This window comes from Lissotriton helveticus, chromosome 3_1 (genome assembly GCF_964261635.1).
Source record: "Lissotriton helveticus chromosome 3_1, aLisHel1.1, whole genome shotgun sequence".
Classification (NCBI taxonomy): Eukaryota; Metazoa; Chordata; class Amphibia; order Caudata; family Salamandridae; genus Lissotriton; species Lissotriton helveticus.
Genome location: NC_136061.1, coordinates 1,856,135,379 through 1,856,153,780, shown reverse-complemented (window position 1 = coordinate 1,856,153,780; position 18,402 = coordinate 1,856,135,379). Strand labels below are relative to the sequence as shown.

At 48.2% G+C, this 18,402-nt stretch overlaps 1 protein-coding gene across 5 annotated transcripts in view; it reads right to left on the bottom strand.

Moving 5' to 3' along the window:
* The window catches only part of SLC25A22 (solute carrier family 25 member 22), a 288,778-nt gene that overhangs the window by 123,842 nt on the left and 146,534 nt on the right, over positions 1–18,402 (bottom strand). For all 5 annotated transcript variants that reach the window (XR_013608855.1, XM_078682804.1, XM_078682808.1 and 2 more), the window contains 2 exons: positions 18,113–18,168; positions 4,094–4,184 (listed from right to left, as the gene is read on the bottom strand). Coding sequence is in view for 4 of the 5 variants with exons in the window: in XM_078682804.1 (XP_078538930.1) it covers positions 4,094–4,184; positions 18,113–18,168 (147 nt within the window). In the remaining variant the exon portion in view is untranslated. The remainder of the gene's footprint in view (positions 1–4,093; positions 4,185–18,112; positions 18,169–18,402) is intronic.

Sequence of the window (18,402 nt, the reverse complement as noted above, 5' to 3'; positions counted from 1 at the left end):
TTGTCAAATGAAATCAAAGCATATTTGAAGAGTGCGAGATGCCACGCCAGAGGACATCCAAACTCGTTCACAGAAACAGCTATCAAGAAAAGAAGACCCGGGTGTTTCTGCTGACCTCAAAAAGTTGTGTGAGCCTCCATGGTTGTAGTGACTTAACCACTTGGATGCTAAGGCTATTTTAGATCTTTAATGCAATTTCCATTGAAATCAATGGAAACTCCATGACGAGCTGGGAGATAGACATGCTTCAGCACAAAAGACAGCTATGGGGTTGTCTACCGAGCTGAAACACCACCACAAAGTAACACAAGCCCATGAGATAACATTGGGCATGACTGATTGAAGAAACTGGCCATTAATTATGCAGAGAATATTTCATTTTGTATACATACGTATATAAAAAAAAATAGGCTAAAAAAGGGTATTAGTTTATTTATGACTATATATTGCAGGTGCCTTTACACCATATTACAATATTTGAAAGCTAAAAAATTTCTCCTTTTGGAACCCGGTCTTTTTATTGTATATCCCCAATTTCCATACTGTATAGTACTGTGTCAGCTGTCTTCTGTAAAAAAGTGCATATTGCCTAGAGGGTAAAGACCGCTGAGCCGCTTTATTCAATCACATCCATATGATTAACAAGGCAGATTTAGACTATGGGGTTTGCCATGCCTCTTGTGGTGATGTTTGCTTGTTAAAAACTGCTGCCGAAGGCATATCCAAGATGTGGACAAGGCGGAGAGGGTACTGGGTGTTCCACTGGTGGTGTGAGAATTTGTGAGGGAAGAAAGCATGTTTAGGATATGATTCAGTTGTTCGTCTGTCGGGCTGTTTACGAGTGAGAAAGGTTAGAGGGGGAAGATTTACTAGAGATATAGATCGTTTTTTTCTTTTTGCATTTGTGTCTCTTGCGAACTTTACTTGAAGGTACTAGAGCGCTTTAAATGAGTACCAGTTACATTACACAGGGACACAGAGGTGGCATGGAATAGGATAGAGGTTAAGGATAACGCTGCAGAAGTGAAAGATGAACCCGAAAGGAAAGTCTTGGAGCGAGGCCTGGAGAGAGGAGGCGTGCCCAGGGAGGCACACAACAGCAGAGGTGCTCCTTCTGCACACACCTCCGCAGTCCTGCAGGCAGCAGGCAGAGGGTGCAGGCGCTTTGAAGATGGATAGTGTAATCGCACACGAGGCACTCTGGCAGCCTAGAGAACAGGCACAGTGTCAGGGCGCTCCTGGAGAGCTGACCCAGATTTCACGTCGCATAGCCAGTGGTGCTCGGAAGCTCAAGGGCACTGAACGCCGCCCGCCAGGCACACCTACACTGCATTTGTCGGCCCACTGCAGACCCTACGTCATCCTTAGCACTGCCTTTACTCCTTTATCACTCCACCCTGCTTGTCTCAGCCCTTCTGCCTGATGAACAGGTCCAACTCTCACGGGCTGTCCAATACACCTTCCTCCCTTCCATCGAAGGCCAGGTGCGCCATATTACGACAGACTGGGCGCGCAAGGTGCCAGTCACACGATCAGGTCTAGTCGTGCCTGCCCACGACCCATCGCAAAGCCCTAGGGAAGGATGGTGAGCGCCGGATGCACTGGGCTGTGTTTAAAGAGCACACAGTGTTCATTGCGTCACTTCCGGTTCAGACTTTACTCATTCTTGGGAAGTAGGCAGTGAGAGACTGGACTCGTAAGAGGGTTAAACAGCACAGGAAGGGCTGCAGAAAAGACGCGCAAAGCATGTGCTTTTACAAGTGGGTAATATAATTACGGAGAGAAAGAGAAACATATCTTATAATTTAAAAAAAATCAAAATAGGGGGACTATGTCCTCCAATTTTAGATTTGTTTTTTTTTGGACAATTTGGGGAATTTGGGTGCCCTACCAGCAACTTCTCGCCCGATTGGCTACCATTGGCATTGCGGGCCAAGCTTGGGATTGGGTTAAGTCTTTTCTTGAAGATCGCACCCAGCAGGTGTGGATGCCACCTTTTTCATCATCTATCAGGAAACTGTCCACGAGGGTCCCGCAGGGTTGCACACTTAGCCCCCTGCTTGTCAATATTTATTTGACACCCTGATTTTCTTAGCTGAGGAGCTGGGCGCTAAAATAATGGCCTACGCCGATGACACTCAGCTTCTATTCACTTGGAAGGACTCTGACCTACGAACTGATATTGCTCACAAGTGCCTCTCATTGGTATTCTGCTGGCTGGCACATGCTTGACTCAAGTGTAATGAAGATAAGTCAGAGGTGCTCCTTTACGGCTAGTTTCCTCCTGCCTTTAGAGAGACTCTATGGCATCCCTGACTTTCTGCGCCCAAACTCAGAGGGTGGGCCTGCAAAGAATCTAGGGGTATGGTTTGGGGAAGATCTTCGGTTCCTGCAAAGAATCTAGGGGTATGGTTTGGGGAAGATCTTCGGTTCCATGACCAAATTAAAAAACTCACAGGAGCCTGTTTTGGCTCTCTTAAAGCCTTGAGATGATTTCTCCCTCTGCTCCCGCGCACTACTATGGAAATGGTTGCCCAGGCGCTTATCCTCTCCCGCCTAGATTATGCCAACGCTCTTTACATTGGTACACCTGGCTATCTTTAAAAAAAACTCCAGGTCATTCAGAATTCCGTGGCCAGACTCCTCTTTAATTTCTTGAGGAGCTCTAGCATTCGGCAGCATCTACGCGACCTTCATTGGCTCCCCGTGGCCCAGCGAGTGCATTTTAAAGCACTAACCATGACACACAAGGTGCTTCATGGCTCTGGCCCGGCCTACATCAGAACACGTTTTGCGTTCTATACGCCCAGGTGACCTTTGCTCTCATCCTCCAGCGTCGGCTTGCGGTCCCAAGGTTCTGTCGGTTGCGGATTGGTGGTCAGTCTTTATCAGTCAAAGCAGCTATGATGTGGAATTCTCTACCGGATGATCTCCAGCATATTTACGATTTCGTATCTTTAAAAAACATCTTTAAACTTTTCTGTTTAAACAGCTGCCTTAATATTTCTGCTACCTCCTGCCATTGTCCACCTACACGCCAGGACACTCCAGAGTATTAGTGCGCGATATAAATTCCCCTATAACATAACATGGCCTGGGATGAGTAAGTACCAATTATAAACGACATTAATTGTTGCCTGTTCAATGTTGCTTGACAAATATTGACTGCGTTCCATTTTCCATTTATATCCTTTAATCGCATTGCTTCGGAGCACCAAACGAACAGGGAGAGGTCGCTAAATCTCTCGAATATATGCTGAGTATAGCTAAAGCTCCTTAAAGGACCCCTTTACATTGCTGTGCGGATGAGAGAGAATGATGTGGCCTGTTGCTAAGCAACACTTTAGAGCTGGAAGCTCATCTCTGCGAGGGATGGAAGCACCAATACAACTAAAACCTTATGGCAAGTCTCAGAAAGGCAGTGAGTGGATCGCTATGGCAGAGCCTGTCTTCTACATCACCTAGTTATTGTGTTGCGCAAGTGTTTATTTATCACTGAAAGTTGGTGGACAATGTATTGAGAAGTGCAAAATAACCTGAAAGGCACGGAATGGAGTTAAAGAGGTAGGACTGCTCTGGAATAATACCCAAAGTGGCCTTTGCTACTTAAAGGGCAGCTTCTAATGAGGGACTGGCACATATTCCAAACCCATTTAACTGCGTCTGACAAGAGGATGCAGTGAAATACTACAAATCCAAACCCCAGTGTACAATGGACCCTTGGCAGGGGCAGTTTCGCCAAGCTTGTAGAGGGTCACCCATATTGGCAATCGGGGCTCAAAGCGTATTCATTTCGTAATGAATTAATTCCGAAGTGGTACTGTTTTTTTGAGGGCGGTGACGTCATGCAGCAGGAGTGGCCTCGAGGAATATCCACACACTCTTTGTTCTAGAACATTCGGAGTGCACAGACTCTGCAGACCCCCACACACTCAGGCTCTGCACAGCAGAGGTCTTTGACCTTCGGAGTCAGGCCTTCTCTGTGAGGCTCTCCTCTGTGAATGCTCACACACTCAGCCACAACCCAACACCCAATGGATGGTTGGCACGGGCACTTCCCCACCCAACCCATGCACCCATCGGCCTCACTCACCCGTCCTGGGAAAGCGCCTGCCGGAAGAAGTCATTGGCAGCTAGCTTGATGGCCTTCTCTGGGGTCACGAGGGTCAGGTTCACCGCAGCCCCTGGGGAAAACAAGGCAGGAAGTGAATTACAAGACGGGCAGACAAGCAGCTGGCAACCGAAACGAATCATGGTGCTGACCGAAGAACATTCGCACACAGCATCTAGCCCAACACCCCACATCTTCCTACAAAGTGGGCCTTAAGACAGGAAAACACTGTTCACTAAAATATAGATATCAAAAGTAACAGAATATACCCTCCCTTACACTGCACTGCCTTATATCAAAGGTTCTGGATATTAAGAGATATTATTGTGAGTTTCTCTGATATTGCTTCAATGTTTAGTGCATCAGGGGCCCGATGTAGGTAATTAGTATTTACCGATTCGTAAATACCGAATTTTACCGATTCGGTATTTACAAATCGGTAAATGCTATGTAGGTATTTTTACCGATTTATTTACCGAATCTGTAACATTCGGTAATTACCGAATCGGTATTTACCGATTCGGTAATTGCCATTGATTCCTATGGGCCTTGAGGCCCATAGGATCCAACGGCAATTACCGAATCGGTAAATACCGATTCGGTAAAATTACCGAATTGACAAGGGGGACAGGGTGTCACTTTGACACCCTGTTGCACCCCTGATTCAGGCTTGTGTGCCCTAGGGGCATGTATGTGTGTCACATGGCACAGGTGTACATGCACAGATGTGCATGTACACAGGAATTCATTATTTACCTTCAAATAGTATTTGATGGTAAAAAACGAATTCTGAAGGACCGGTGGTACTGTTTTCAGTGCCACCTACATCACACATTAGCGATTCGGTAAATTTACCGATTTGGTAATTTACAGAATCAGTAAATTTACCGAATCGGTAAATTTAAGACCCCCTACATCTGAAACTCCAAATACCGGTCGGTAACGGCCGAAATCGGCCGTTACCGACCGGTATTTGGCCTCCTACATCTGGCCCCAAGTGTTATATACTTTGTGTAATTTCACAGTCAGTGTAAAGGTTCTGAGGGGCACTACTGAGGTTATCAGTCTCATTGGTCCAATGGTTAGGGCCAAAATGACCTGCCTTGTGCAAAACTATGGCCCATTCTAAGGCAACCACATTTGTAATTCAAGGCAGGAAAAGCAGTTCACCAACTCTACGCTTATCTCTAAATCCCTTCATCCAACTCCCCGCAGGCGCCTCTGATTACTTCATAAGTTACTGGTACACAGTATGAGACTGGTCTCCTTGTAACCCAGAGCAGCAGCCCTGTGCGGGATCTGGCCTTATGTTCTCTCGTCTGCAGTGCAAATGATTCTCCTGCAGACATTGCTTTCCTCATGCGTACAGTTACGTCTTGGATGGTGTGTGCTCCATCACCAACTGGGCACATATTCTTTGTTATACATCGTTGTTGTGCCACATCTGATTGCCCGGGTGGAGGGGAGCAAGACAAATGCAAATACCTCGTTGCAATAGACACCTCTAAGGCAGAACCCTGGGCTAGTCTCTGCCACAGCCTGACCAGCATATACAGAAGAGCGCAGAAAACCTTGAGATGACAGAAGGGTCCAGCAACTGAGGAGGTCCCCGTGCCGTTTGAAGGCAAGTGGTAAGACGGGACCTCCTAAGAGGGTACAGGTGCAAGGGACAAGTTAAGGGTTCTTGTCAGCAACTTTAGTATCAAGCTGGAAAACAGTTAGCTTTGTCTCCAAAGCAGAGAGTCGGTGATGGTATTTTCCAGGATATTTCATTTCTTTCTTTCTCTCTGCAGGAGTCCGCTTCAATTAACTCAGTAGTTAAGAGCATTAAACGCCCTTATGTGATTGTAATTATGTTGGCTTTCAACTGTAATGTCCCTGTTTTTCATTACTGTGTTTCACTGTAAGACCTAACACCTTTATGAATACATCTTCCAATGAAAAGTTGTAAGGATCTCTAAAGGACTTTACTTATGATTGAGGAGCATTCCGCATAAAAAAAGCCCTTTGTAAAACTTGAGAATGGTGCAGAGTGTGTATGGGTACTTTGGAAAATCTGTTCAAAACGAGGATACCTCTTTTTGCAGAAATGGGAACCAGTCAGGACACTGTGCAGAGTTTGTGGTTTGGAGAGGAGTCTTGTGCACCATTACACAATAAACCCTCGGTGGAGTGCTGTATACATCAGCGGATTCCGGTAGAGAGCTGTGTTGCTCTTCCCTCTGAAAGAGTACTCTGCTATTTCATCCTCCACCATAAAGTACATTTTCTTATTTTTTTTCAGAGTTCTGTTTTACAATCTCAAACACAGAGCTCCACTATCCCTCCCTAAAGCCACATGCTAACTATCCGTGCTCAATAAGCCCTCTGCTCTCTCCCTCCCGTATCAAACCCCTATATTGCATCCCTATCAGGATCCTGCGTTTTAAGAGGGCTCTTTGCATCCAGTAATCCCATGTAATCCATGCTCACTAATGTTGCCCCTTTTATTTCCCGTCTAAAAACAGTCCATCTCTTCACCCAGGCCCAGCCTCTCATCCCCACTGAGCTCTATGTTTATGTCTAGGTCTGGCGTCCGCCAAGTCCTTTGATTTTAGTACAACTATATGTATAATATACTTACAGATGCTTTGAGCCAGCCCATAACATCCTTAAGGCTGCTGGCTCATTCAGATTTGTATTCTGCCCACTACAGCATAAGGCAGTGAGGCAGATCACTTCAGCCATTGGCTAACTTCACTGGCAATACAAATGAAACAATCACATTTTAGTTGGTGCTGTCCTGTGCAGCACCTACCGGGAGACAGCGAGTGGAGGCTCCTTCACAAGGTGCACATCTGCACGCAGAGGCAGGGAGACCCTGGTTCCCTGTGTTTGCAGCGTTTCGCATAATCACCAACGGCCCCCTTGCTCTCTTCAGACCTCACTCATCTCATCGCTGTCATCAGTCAAGATCTTAGGTCGGTATCCGCACGTCCCACTCACACCTACTCCCGCGCTCATCTTTCTCTGCGAGTCCTGTGCTCACGTTACGAATTTTGGTTTGTCTGCTTGCACCCGTTTTCATCTGGGTTCAGGGATTGTAATGAATTGCCATGGTAACCATACTGGATGGATAGCCAATCGCCTGCAACATCCCTTCCCCACACCACCTGCTGCTGAAAGCCAATCACAAGCCATGTGGTACCGTCTCCCTGGCAACACGGCGGTGTTGGTAAAATGCTGTTCCCCTGGGAGGACCAGGCCAGCTTTGTCAGGCCCATGTGCCACAATAATCAAAGGTGGATTCCCTTCAGTGTGATGAAAAACCTTCTAACACTATTCGCAGACCTCATATTCCAGCAGGGGCGATATTTTTTAAAATTCCTAATCGGGAATCAGCAACATCAACATGTATGATGCAGTTCGGACCAAGTTACAGCTAAATCACCTGCAGAGGAGGACAGAAAATGCACGAGAATTGCACTTAGTACGCCTAGTCTGACCGCACTCGACTGTAGAAAAACCCTATAAACAAGTCCAAAAAGATGTACCAGGAAGTTAAAGTAATCCATACATTGTATTTGTGTTCAAATTAGGACTTTCTGGTTCGAAGCCATTGAGCTGTTCTGAATATGACACATCTCAGGCTTCTTTTCCTTCAGTGTCTCGGGAGGCATTCCTTGCCTTCGCCACTCGTGCCTAGATTAGAACGTTTACAAATTCCATGATCTGCTTGAAAAACATAAATTAGATTTCTGTCTGAAATATCGCATTCCAACTGGCTTCCATTAATCTGTTGTTCAAATAATTTACTATCTAAGTGTTCAAGTAATAAAGCGAAAACTGATTTTTTGTGGCAATCACGTCAGCCAAAAGATTGGGTGAACTGAGTGCTTTGTTAGCGACCTATCCTTATTTGCGATTTTTATCAAGATGGAGTGGTTTTACAGCTCGATCCGGGATGTATTCCTAAAGTGCTAAAAGCTTCAATACTGACCATCCATAGATGGGTCAGCCGGCTATGGCCATATATATTCTTCAGTGGGGGAGCAGGTGTCTTCCCTTATTCAAAGTCGGTCTGCTGGGCAGTTTCAGCCTCCTGGACAGGGGCGCGGGTGCCTCGCTCCAAGAGATTTGAGATGATGGGGTAATACAAAATCTGACGCAAAACTTGCTAAGGTTAACTGGTCACCTTTCAGATGCAGATTGTTACCAGCTTAACAAACAAGTTAATTACCTTCGGTAACGATATATCTATAAGAAACATTAGTTAGTTATAGATTCCTTGCCTTAGAATTACCCCCAGGCGTCAGACTAGATCCGGAAAGTTTTTACATCAGCAGTACCCTCTGCGTGTTGGAAGGTGGCGTCGGTCAGCTCCGCATCTGTCTTCGGCGTCATGTTCGCCGGGATGATGTCGCGGCACCTACTTAGACGCCACCCTCGCGAGCTGACGTCAGTTCTGTACACGACTTTCCGCACCAGAAACGTAGAGCCATGCAAGACACTGACCACTGATGCACAAAACTAGGGCCCTGAAAGGATGTCCTTAACCCTAGAAATCAGTTCGGGAGAGGATGAGTGGGGCGGTAAAAGTAACTTGTTCATCTGAAAGAAACACGTTAGTTATAGATTACTTACCTTAGAATAGATACCCCAGCAATACCAACCCCGATGGTGGGGGTGCGAACTAAGATCACACCAGAAAGTCCTGGAGAACAGAACGGCCAAAGAAGCCGTCTCTCTGGACTCGGCTGTCCAGACAGTAGTGTTTTGTAAATGTGTGCAGCGATGCCCACGTGGCCGCTTGACAGATGTCATTTAGAGGAACTCCTCTTCCCAAAGCAGTAGTGGCTGCCGTCGACCTGGTGGAATGGGCACATAGCCCGACCGGAGGCTCCTTTTTAGCCAGAGAATAGCATGCCTTAATACACAAAATGACCCATCGAGAAATGGTGCTTTTGTGTATGGCCCAAACTTTCTTTGTGTCCCCGTAGCCAACAAAGAGTTGGTCATCCACCCGGAACTGGTTTGTGCAATCGAGATAGAAAGAGAGTGCATGTTCTGGGTCCAGATGGTGGAGCCTCTCTTCCTCCTTCGAAGGAGGCGGAAAGAAGGTGGGCAAAGTAATGGTCTGCCCGATGTGGAAGGCAGTGACACCTTAGGAAGGAAGGATGGATGGGTCCTGAGAACCACCTTGTCCGGATGGACAGATGGGAAAGGAGGTTTGGAAGAAAGGGCCTGGAGCTCACTCACCCTTCTAGCAGAAGTGATGGCTACCAGGAAAGCAGTCTTAAGAGTCAAGAGTCTTAAAGGACAGTTATGAAGCGGCTCAAAGGGAGCGCACATTAAATAGGTAAGAACAAGATTCAAGTCCCACTGAGGCATAACGAAGGGGATTGGAGGAAAGAGATGCGTTAAGCCTTTTAAGAAATGATTAACTACCGGGGGCTTGAAAAGAGAAGGATGACCTGGCAGCCGAAGGAAGGCAGAGATGGCTAAAAGATAGCACTTGATAGTGCCCAGAGCAGAGCCCAGCTGGCCTAAAGAAAGAAGGTTATTTACAACAAGGGGTGGTGAGGGACAGAGTCTCTGAATTAAGCAGAATACTCTCACCCAGTCAAGAGATCAGGGCTAGATCCAACCCCGTTTTTTAGCTCATTGCACCATCCCAGTTTCAGAACCTGGCTGTATGCAAATTAGTCTGTTCCTGTCCCAGTGCATGATGGGAACAGGGCAAACCAAACTACACAAGCCAATTCTTACACTGGGAAGGAAACAAGCTTCCGGGGACCGGTTTCTGGCATTACGGCCGTCTTCGGCCCGGCTTACTTGAATCCTGATGGTGCAATGAGCAAGGGACTCATGTCTGAGTATACCCTTCCACGCTTAGGGTGGACAAAATTATTTACAACAAGGGGTGGTGAGGGACAGAGTCTCTGAATTAAGCAGAATACTCTCACCCAGTCAAGAGATCAGGGCTAGATCCAACACCGTTTTTTAGCTCATTGCACCATCCCAGTTTCAGAACCTGGCTGTATGCAAATTAGTCTGTTCCTGTCCCAGTGCATGATGGGAACAGGGCAAACCAAACTACACAAGCCAATTCTTACACTGGGAAGGAAACAAGCTTCCGGGGACCGGTTTCTGGCATTACAGCCGTCTTCGGCCCGGCTTACTTGAATCCTGATGGTGCAATGAGCAAGGGACTCATGTCTGAGTATACCCTTCCACGCTTAGGGTGGACAAAATTATTTACAACAAGGGGTGGTGAGGGACAGAGTCTCTGAATTAAGCAGAATACTCTCACCCAGTCAAGAGATCAGGGCTAGATCCAACACCGTTTTTTAGCTCATTGCACCATCCCAGTTTCAGAACCTGGCTGTATGCAAATTAGTCTGTTCCTGTCCCAGTGCATGATGGGAACAGGGCAAACCAAACTACACAAGCCAATTCTTACACTGGGAAGGAAACAAGCTTCCGGGGACCGGTTTCTGGCATTACAGCCGTCTTCGGCCCGGCTTACTTGAATCCTGATGGTGCAATGAGTAAGGTGTTGGATCTAGCCCTGATCTCTTGACTGGGTGAGAGTATTCTGCTTAATTCAGAGACTCTGTCCATCACCACCCCTTGTTGTAAATTATTTTGTCCACCCTAAGCGTGGAAGGGTATACTCAGATGTGAGTCCCTTGCTCATTGCACCATCAGGATTCAAGCAAGCCGGGCCGAAGACGGCTGAAATGCCAGAAACCGGTCCCCGGAAGCTTGTTTCCTTCCCAGTGTAAGAATTGGCTTTTGTAGTCTGGTCTGCCCTGTTCCCATGATGCACTGGGCCAGGGACAGACTAATTTGCATACAGCCAGGTTCTGAAACTGGGATGGTGCAATGAGCTAAAAAACGGTGTTGGATCTAGCCCTGATCTCTTGACTGGGTGAGAGTATTCTGCTTAATTCAGAGACTCTGTCCATCACCACCCCTTGTTGTAAATTATTTTGTCCACCCTAAGCGTGGAAGGGTATACTCAGATGTGAGTCCCTTGCTCATTGCACCATCAGGATTCAAGCAAGCCGGGCCGAAGACGGCTGAAATGCCAGAAACCGGTCCCCGGAAGCTTGTTTCCTTCCCAGTGTAAGAATTGGCTTTTATAGTCTGGTCTGCCCTGTTCCCATGATGCACTGGGCCAGGGACAGACTAATTTGCATACAGCCAGGTTCTGAAACTGGGATGGTGCAATGAGCTAAAAAACGGTGTTGGATCTAGCCCTGATCTCTTGACTGGGTGAGAGTATTCTGCTTAATTCAGAGACTCTGTCCATCACCACCCCTTGTTGTAAATTATTTTGTCCACCCTAAGCGTGGAAGGGTATACTCAGATGTGAGTCCCTTGCTCATTGCACCATCAGGATTCAAGCAAGCCGGGCCGAAGACGGCTGAAATGCCAGAAACCGGTCCCCGGAAGCTTGTTTCCTTCCCAGTGTAAGAATTGGCTTTTGTAGTCTGGTCTGCCCTGTTCCCATGATGCACTGGGCCAGGGACAGACTAATTTGCATACAGCCAGGTTCTGAAACTGGGATGGTGCAATGAGCTAAAAAACGGTGTTGGATCTAGCCCTGATCTCTTGACTGGGTGAGAGTATTCTGCTTAATTCAGAGACTCTGTCCATCACCACCCCTTGTTGTAAATTATTTTGTCCACCCTAAGCGTGGAAGGGTATACTCAGATGTGAGTCCCTTGCTCATTGCACCATCAGGATTCAAGCAAGCCGGGCCGAAGACGGCTGAAATGCCAGAAACCGGTCCCCGGAAGCTTGTTTCCTTCCCAGTGTAAGAATTGGCTTTTGTAGTCTGGTCTGCCCTGTTCCCATGATGCACTGGGCCAGGGACAGACTAATTTGCATACAGCCAGGTTCTGAAACTGGGATGGTGCAATGAGCTAAAAAACTGTGTTGGATCTAGCCCTGATCTCTTGACTGGGTGAGAGTATTCTGCTTAATTCAGAGACTCTGTCCATCACCACCCCTTGTTGTAAATTATTTTGTCCACCCTAAGCGTGGAAGGGTATACTCAGATGTGGGTCCCTTGCTCATTGCACCATCAGGATTCAAGCAAGCCGGGCCGAAGACGGCTGAAATGCCAGAAACCGGTCCCCGGAAGCTTGTTTCCTTCCCAGTGTAAGAATTGGCTTTTGTAGTCTGGTCTGCCCTGTTCCCATGATGCACTGGGCCAGGGACAGACTAATTTGCATACAGCCAGGTTCTGAAACTGGGATGGTGCAATGAGCTAAAAAACGGTGTTGGATCTAGCCCTGATCTCTTGACTGGGTGAGAGTATTCTGCCTAATTCAGAGACTCTGTCCATCACCACCCCTTGTTGTAAATTATTTTGTCCACCCTAAGCGTGGAAGGGTATACTCAGATGTGAGTCCCTTGCTCATTGCACCATCAGGATTCAAGCAAGCCGGGCCGAAGACGGCTGAAATGCCAGAAACCGGTCCCCGGAAGCTTGTTTCCTTCCCAGTGTAAGAATTGGCTTTTGTAGTCTGGTCTGCCCTGTTCCCATGATGCACTGGGCCAGGGACAGACTAATTTGCATACAGCCAGGTTCTGAAACTGGGATGGTGCAATGAGCTAAAAAACGGTGTTGGATCTAGCCCTGATCTCTTGACTGGGTGAGAGTATTCTGCTTAATTCAGAGACTCTGTCCATCACCACCCCTTGTTGTAAATTATTTTGTCCACCCTAAGCGTGGAAGGGTATACTCAGATGTGAGTCCCTTGCTCATTGCACCATCAGGATTCAAGCAAGCCGGGCCGAAGACGGCTGAAATGCCAGAAACCGGTCCCCGGAAGCTTGTTTCCTTCCCAGTGTAAGAATTGGCTTTTGTAGTCTGGTCTGCCCTGTTCCCATGATGCACTGGGCCAGGGACAGACTAATTTGCATACAGCCAGGTTCTGAAACTGGGATGGTGCAATGAGCTAAAAAACGGTGTTGGATCTAGCCCTGATCTCTTGACTGGGTGAGAGTATTCTGCTTAATTCAGAGACTCTGTCCATCACCACCCCTTGTTGTAAATTATTTTGTCCACCCTAAGCGTGGAAGGGTATACTCAGATGTGAGTCCCTTGCTCATTGCACCATCAGGATTCAAGCAAGCCGGGCCGAAGACGGCTGAAATGCCAGAAACCGGTCCCCGGAAGCTTGTTTCCTTCCCAGTGTAAGAATTGGCTTTTGTAGTCTGGTCTGCCCTGTTCCCATGATGCACTGGGCCAGGGACAGACTAATTTGCATACAGCCAGGTTCTGAAACTGGGATGGTGCAATGAGCTAAAAAACGGTGTTGGATCTAGCCCTGATCTCTTGACTGGGTGAGAGTATTCTGCTTAATTCAGAGACTCTGTCCATCACCACCCCTTGTTGTAAACTAAAGAAAGAAGGAACAAAAGAAATTCAGAAAGAGGGGCAGAAAGAGGATCCACAGCCTTTGCTGTGCACCATGCCACAAACTTGTTTCACCGGCAAGCGTATACCATCTTAATGGAGGGACGCCTGGCTGCCAAGATTATGTCACAGACTTCGGGAGGCAGGTCGAAAGACGTCAACTGCCGCCGCTCAATCTCCATGCAAGGAGTAGGAGACTGGACAGGTTCGGGTGGAGGACCGTCCCCTGCTGCTGCGACAGAAGATCCTCCCGAAGAGGCAGTCAGATCGGAGGATCGATGGCCATGTTGAGCAGCTCGGTATACCAGATTCTTTGTGACCAATCCGGAGCCACAAGAATGACTTCGGCCCAGTCGCGCCTGATCTTCTTCAGCACTCTGGTCAGAATTGGTATAGACGGAAAGGCGTACAACAGACCGCAACTCCACTTGCGACGAAAAGCGTCGCCTAGTAAGTGCCTCCTTGGAAATTCCAACGTGCTGAATTGCTGACATTGCAAGTTCTCTTCGGCGGCGAATAGATCTAACCAAGGCTCTCCCCACTGTTGAAAGAGACCTTGCACCTCCTCCGAGTGAAGACGCCATTCATGATCCATCATGCACCTGCGGCTGAGTTCATCCGTCCTGGCGTTCAGAGAACCTGCCAGGTGTTGAACCATCAGGGATATGCCCTGATGTTCCAGCCAGGCCCAGAGGCGAAGGGTCTCTTGACATAGGGTCCACGACCCCACACCGCCCTGTTTGTTGCAGTACGACATTGGGGTGATGTTGTCTGTGAACACCTGCACTACTTTTCCCCAGACAGAGGGAAGGAACGCATCGCCTGGAGCTTTAGAAGGTTGATGTGAAGCCCGGACTCCGCCGGATAGCAGAGGCCTCTGATCTCCGCCTCTCCCATGTGGCCACCCTATCCCAGAAGGGATGCGTCCGTCACCACAGTGTGGTCTGGTTTGGGAAGGGAGAGGGATTTGCCTTTGACCAAATCCTGGTTTGTGAGCCACCACTGCAGTTATCATGCAGTGTCCTCCTAGATCTGGACACAATCGGACATATTCCCCTGATGTTGCGCCCCCTGGAACTTCAGGTCCCACTCTAGAACCCGCATATGCCACCTGGCATGATTGACCAGCAGGATGCAGGAGACCATGAGGCCCAGCAGCCTCAGGGTCATTCTGACCCAAACCCGGGATAGAGGCTGAAAGATCGGAATCATAGCCTGAATCTCCCGGACTCGCTGTTAGGGAGGATAGACCCCAAACCGCGTCATGTCCAGAACCGCTCTGCTCAAGAGGAGCTTCTGAGAGGGGATCAGATACGACTTCGGCATATTGATGGAGAACCCCAGCGTATGCAGGATGTCGGCCTTAGTCTGGAGGTGGGAGCCGTCTACCTGGGGTGAGCCCTCCTTCAACAGCCATTCGTCGAGATAGGGGAAGAGTGAAACCCCCGATCTGCGCAGATGAGCTGCGACCACCGCCATCACTTTTGTGAACACCCGAGGGGCGTTGGTAAGGCCAAAGGGGGAGCACGTTAAATTGAAAATGCTTGTGGCCTACTGAGACTATTGATCGTGGTAGTGGTGCTGTCGGGAGCTGCGTCGGTGGAGGCGAAACGAGGACAACCAGCGCCGATCCATGCCTGGATCTGAGGAAGGGCTTGTGGCGCCGGGGCCGGAGTCGCTGGCAGCGAAGGCCTAGGCCCTCCAACCGAGTCCCCGGGGCCCACAGGCGCGCCGGCGGGGTCAGTCCGCCCAAAGATGGCATGCATCGCCTCGTAGAACATACAAAGCTGGGCGGGAGTCGCTCTGGGTCCCAGAAAGGGAGGGAAACTTGGAGTTAACTCTTCTGGCTTCGCACGCGGAGCCGCGGGAGGGGCACCACCCGCGGGCCTAGTAGGATCGGCCGACCAACGAGGAGAAGTCAAAGAGCGACAATGCTTCTTTGACTTCTTCTTATGCCTCGACTTAGCCAACCCGACTGCAAAGACTTTAAAGATTTGCAACCGGAATGGTGGTGGCTCTGCGACCAGTCCTTCTAGCTCCCTCGCGATCGGGACCTCGAACAGCACAGAGCCGACTGCCAGTGCTCAAGCAGCTTTCAGGACCACTCCTGCAAAGCCTTCGGCGCCATCGACCGGCAGTCGGAGCACAACTTGGGGTCGTGGTTACGCTCCAGGCAAAAAAGAAACATACGGTGTGGACCTGTCACCGACATCATGCGATGGCAGGACCCGCAGGCCTTGAAACCGGGTATCACTCGTGCACCTTAGGAGTCGAAGACTCGCAAAAAAAAGTAGACAAAAGTCAAGAATAATTCAGTCAAAAAGTGGCTGGAGGTACCGCTCTTCCCGGATCTGCGCTGGCTGGCGCGGAAAAAGAAACAACTGACGTCAGCACGCGATAGCGGCGTCTAAGTAGCTGCGGCAATGTCATCCTGGCGACCACGACGCCGACGACGGACAGGGAGCCGACCGATGCCACCTTCCGACGAGCAGAGGTACTGCTGATGAAAAACTTTCCGGATCCAGTCTGACGCCTGGGGGTAATTCTAAGGTAAGGAATCTATAACTAACGTGCTTCTTTCATATATATGAATACACCATGAGGTGAACTTTTTTCCCAGAATGCAAAATGACAAGATAGTGGAATACTGACCCTGAATGTGCCACAACATACCGCATATTTTGTATTTTTCAATGTATGATTCAGTCAACACTGCTGTAGAATTTACATGATTTCTGTGGCCCAGTTATGGTATTTACATTTTTCAAACCTTGCAATGTCTTGATTGTTTGGGTTACATTGATCACAAGGCATTACGTTTTCCTTTTTTGCCAGGTAGCATGGTTCACTGACGCCTGAAGCAATTTCTGCCCTGATGACCTGGGCCTCATGGGGGTGGGACTGATGTGGTCCTCTTATTTTATTGCATCTAACAGACTGCTGGCTAGAGGGATCTGCCTTCAATGAGGCCCAAAGAGGCAAAAATGTTGCTGAGAAGATTCTTGAACCCAGGTAAATGTTAGAGGCGAGTTCAGGGAAGAAGGCCTCCACTATTACAGTGCAGGACTGTCCAAGGCTGTCTTGTGAGAGATCGGAGTGGGCGGTGAACCCAAGCAACCTGGCATTGGAAGCTAGTGGAGGGATGAATCAGTCCAGCTACAGTCTTGGATCTGGGCTAGTGTGAGGCTGCTTGGTGAAACTTGTGATATCTCATCAAGCTCGTGCCTACCGCTGTTCAGTAGATTTATATTTTAACTGTTCAAAGGAACACGCTGCTCCTGCTACTCGAGCCTTAGGATCACATAGATCTATCAATGTACCTCAATTCTCACCCAGCGAAACCCTTGCACTGCCCTTTATGGAGGACACAGTGAGTTACGATGATGCAACTCCATGCATTCCTATTCCACTGCTGGGCCCCACCAACACCGCCTGCCAATGCACCTTAACATGCAGTGCCACCTGATGCTACAGCACTTACATTAAAGGCCCCTGGCAGCCCAGCCGTCGTACCTTACCCCCTGGCCGCGGCCGGAATTCCGCGCCTGTGTGGGACATTCCGATCGCGGGCGTGGTCATGACGGCTCCCGGCCGTCATCAGCACACGCCCACCGTGATGCATGATGGCCGGGAGTCGTCATCAGCACCGAAGGGGTTAATCTTGTCCTCTAATTCTTTCTGCCATTTCAGTACTGAAACCCACACACCCTGCCAGTGCACTTCAATCCTTACCTGCAACACCCGCAGCTTTTCAAGCACCGGAATCATACTTCCCTACAATTGCATCTTTATGGTTGCAATAAAAATCCAGATCATATTGCCTAGGCTACGTTCACCACCGCAATTTATTATGGGACTTGTAGTCTTGGTTCAGTTCATCTGACCCCGCGGTACAATGACATCTGAAAGCAATGCTTTTTATAAGGAAAGTCCAGGATTGTACTCAACTGGTCACACTACTCCTCCAAGTTATGACATGCAGCAGCCCTCTCATTTAATTTCTGACACGTTCACATAGGGCTGTCACCGCACCTCAAGCCTGACCTGTAGCACTACTTGACAATACAGATCTACAATAGCTTTCCCTACACCACAATATGAAGCAGGTTTTATATATGAATATATATCATAATACTGAAGCTGGGAGGGAATTCTATATGTGAACCAATAAAATCCACGTAGGCCCACCCTTGTCTAGGATACCTGCACTTTCCCATATGTTTCTCTTACTATTCCATGTTCAGCATTATGGTGTGGAATGCGTTGTTTCAAATAGACAAAAGTAGCAATTAAACTACAGCATTATTTTTGTATGTCATGTGTAGTACCCATAAGGATACTGTGAGGGTTTTATGTTAATTCTATTTGGGTTTAAAGCAAGACCTATATAAAGAGAAAGAAGGGCTACATACTTATAAATGTAATTATTTGGTTCTCAGCATGACCTCAGCCCCCTTACTCACTACGCATCCTGTCTCATCGGCCCTTAGTGACTTAAGTCACTGTAAGCCACTAAACGTGGGGCTAGTTTCCCCAGCACAATGTTTCCTACAAGCATCATACGTCAGTCGCTGACCCAGCCTTACCTCTGTACATGCCGAAGTAACCCTCCGATCGTATCGTCTTGATGAGACAGTCGGACCTGAAATCGAGAAGAGAATTCAGCTCATGCTAGATGCTCCATGGATTCACAAGCAAGTCAGTACATTTTTTGTTAAGTGCAGTATTGGTACTACATATCTCTTTATTACACTGCAGAATGGTAATTAATGCTCATGATAGTTACTGGAATGGGAAGACTTGAGACCAGTGCCCTTTGGCATTGTAAGCTTCCCAATATATCTAATGGCAAACAATTCAATCACAGAAGCCATGT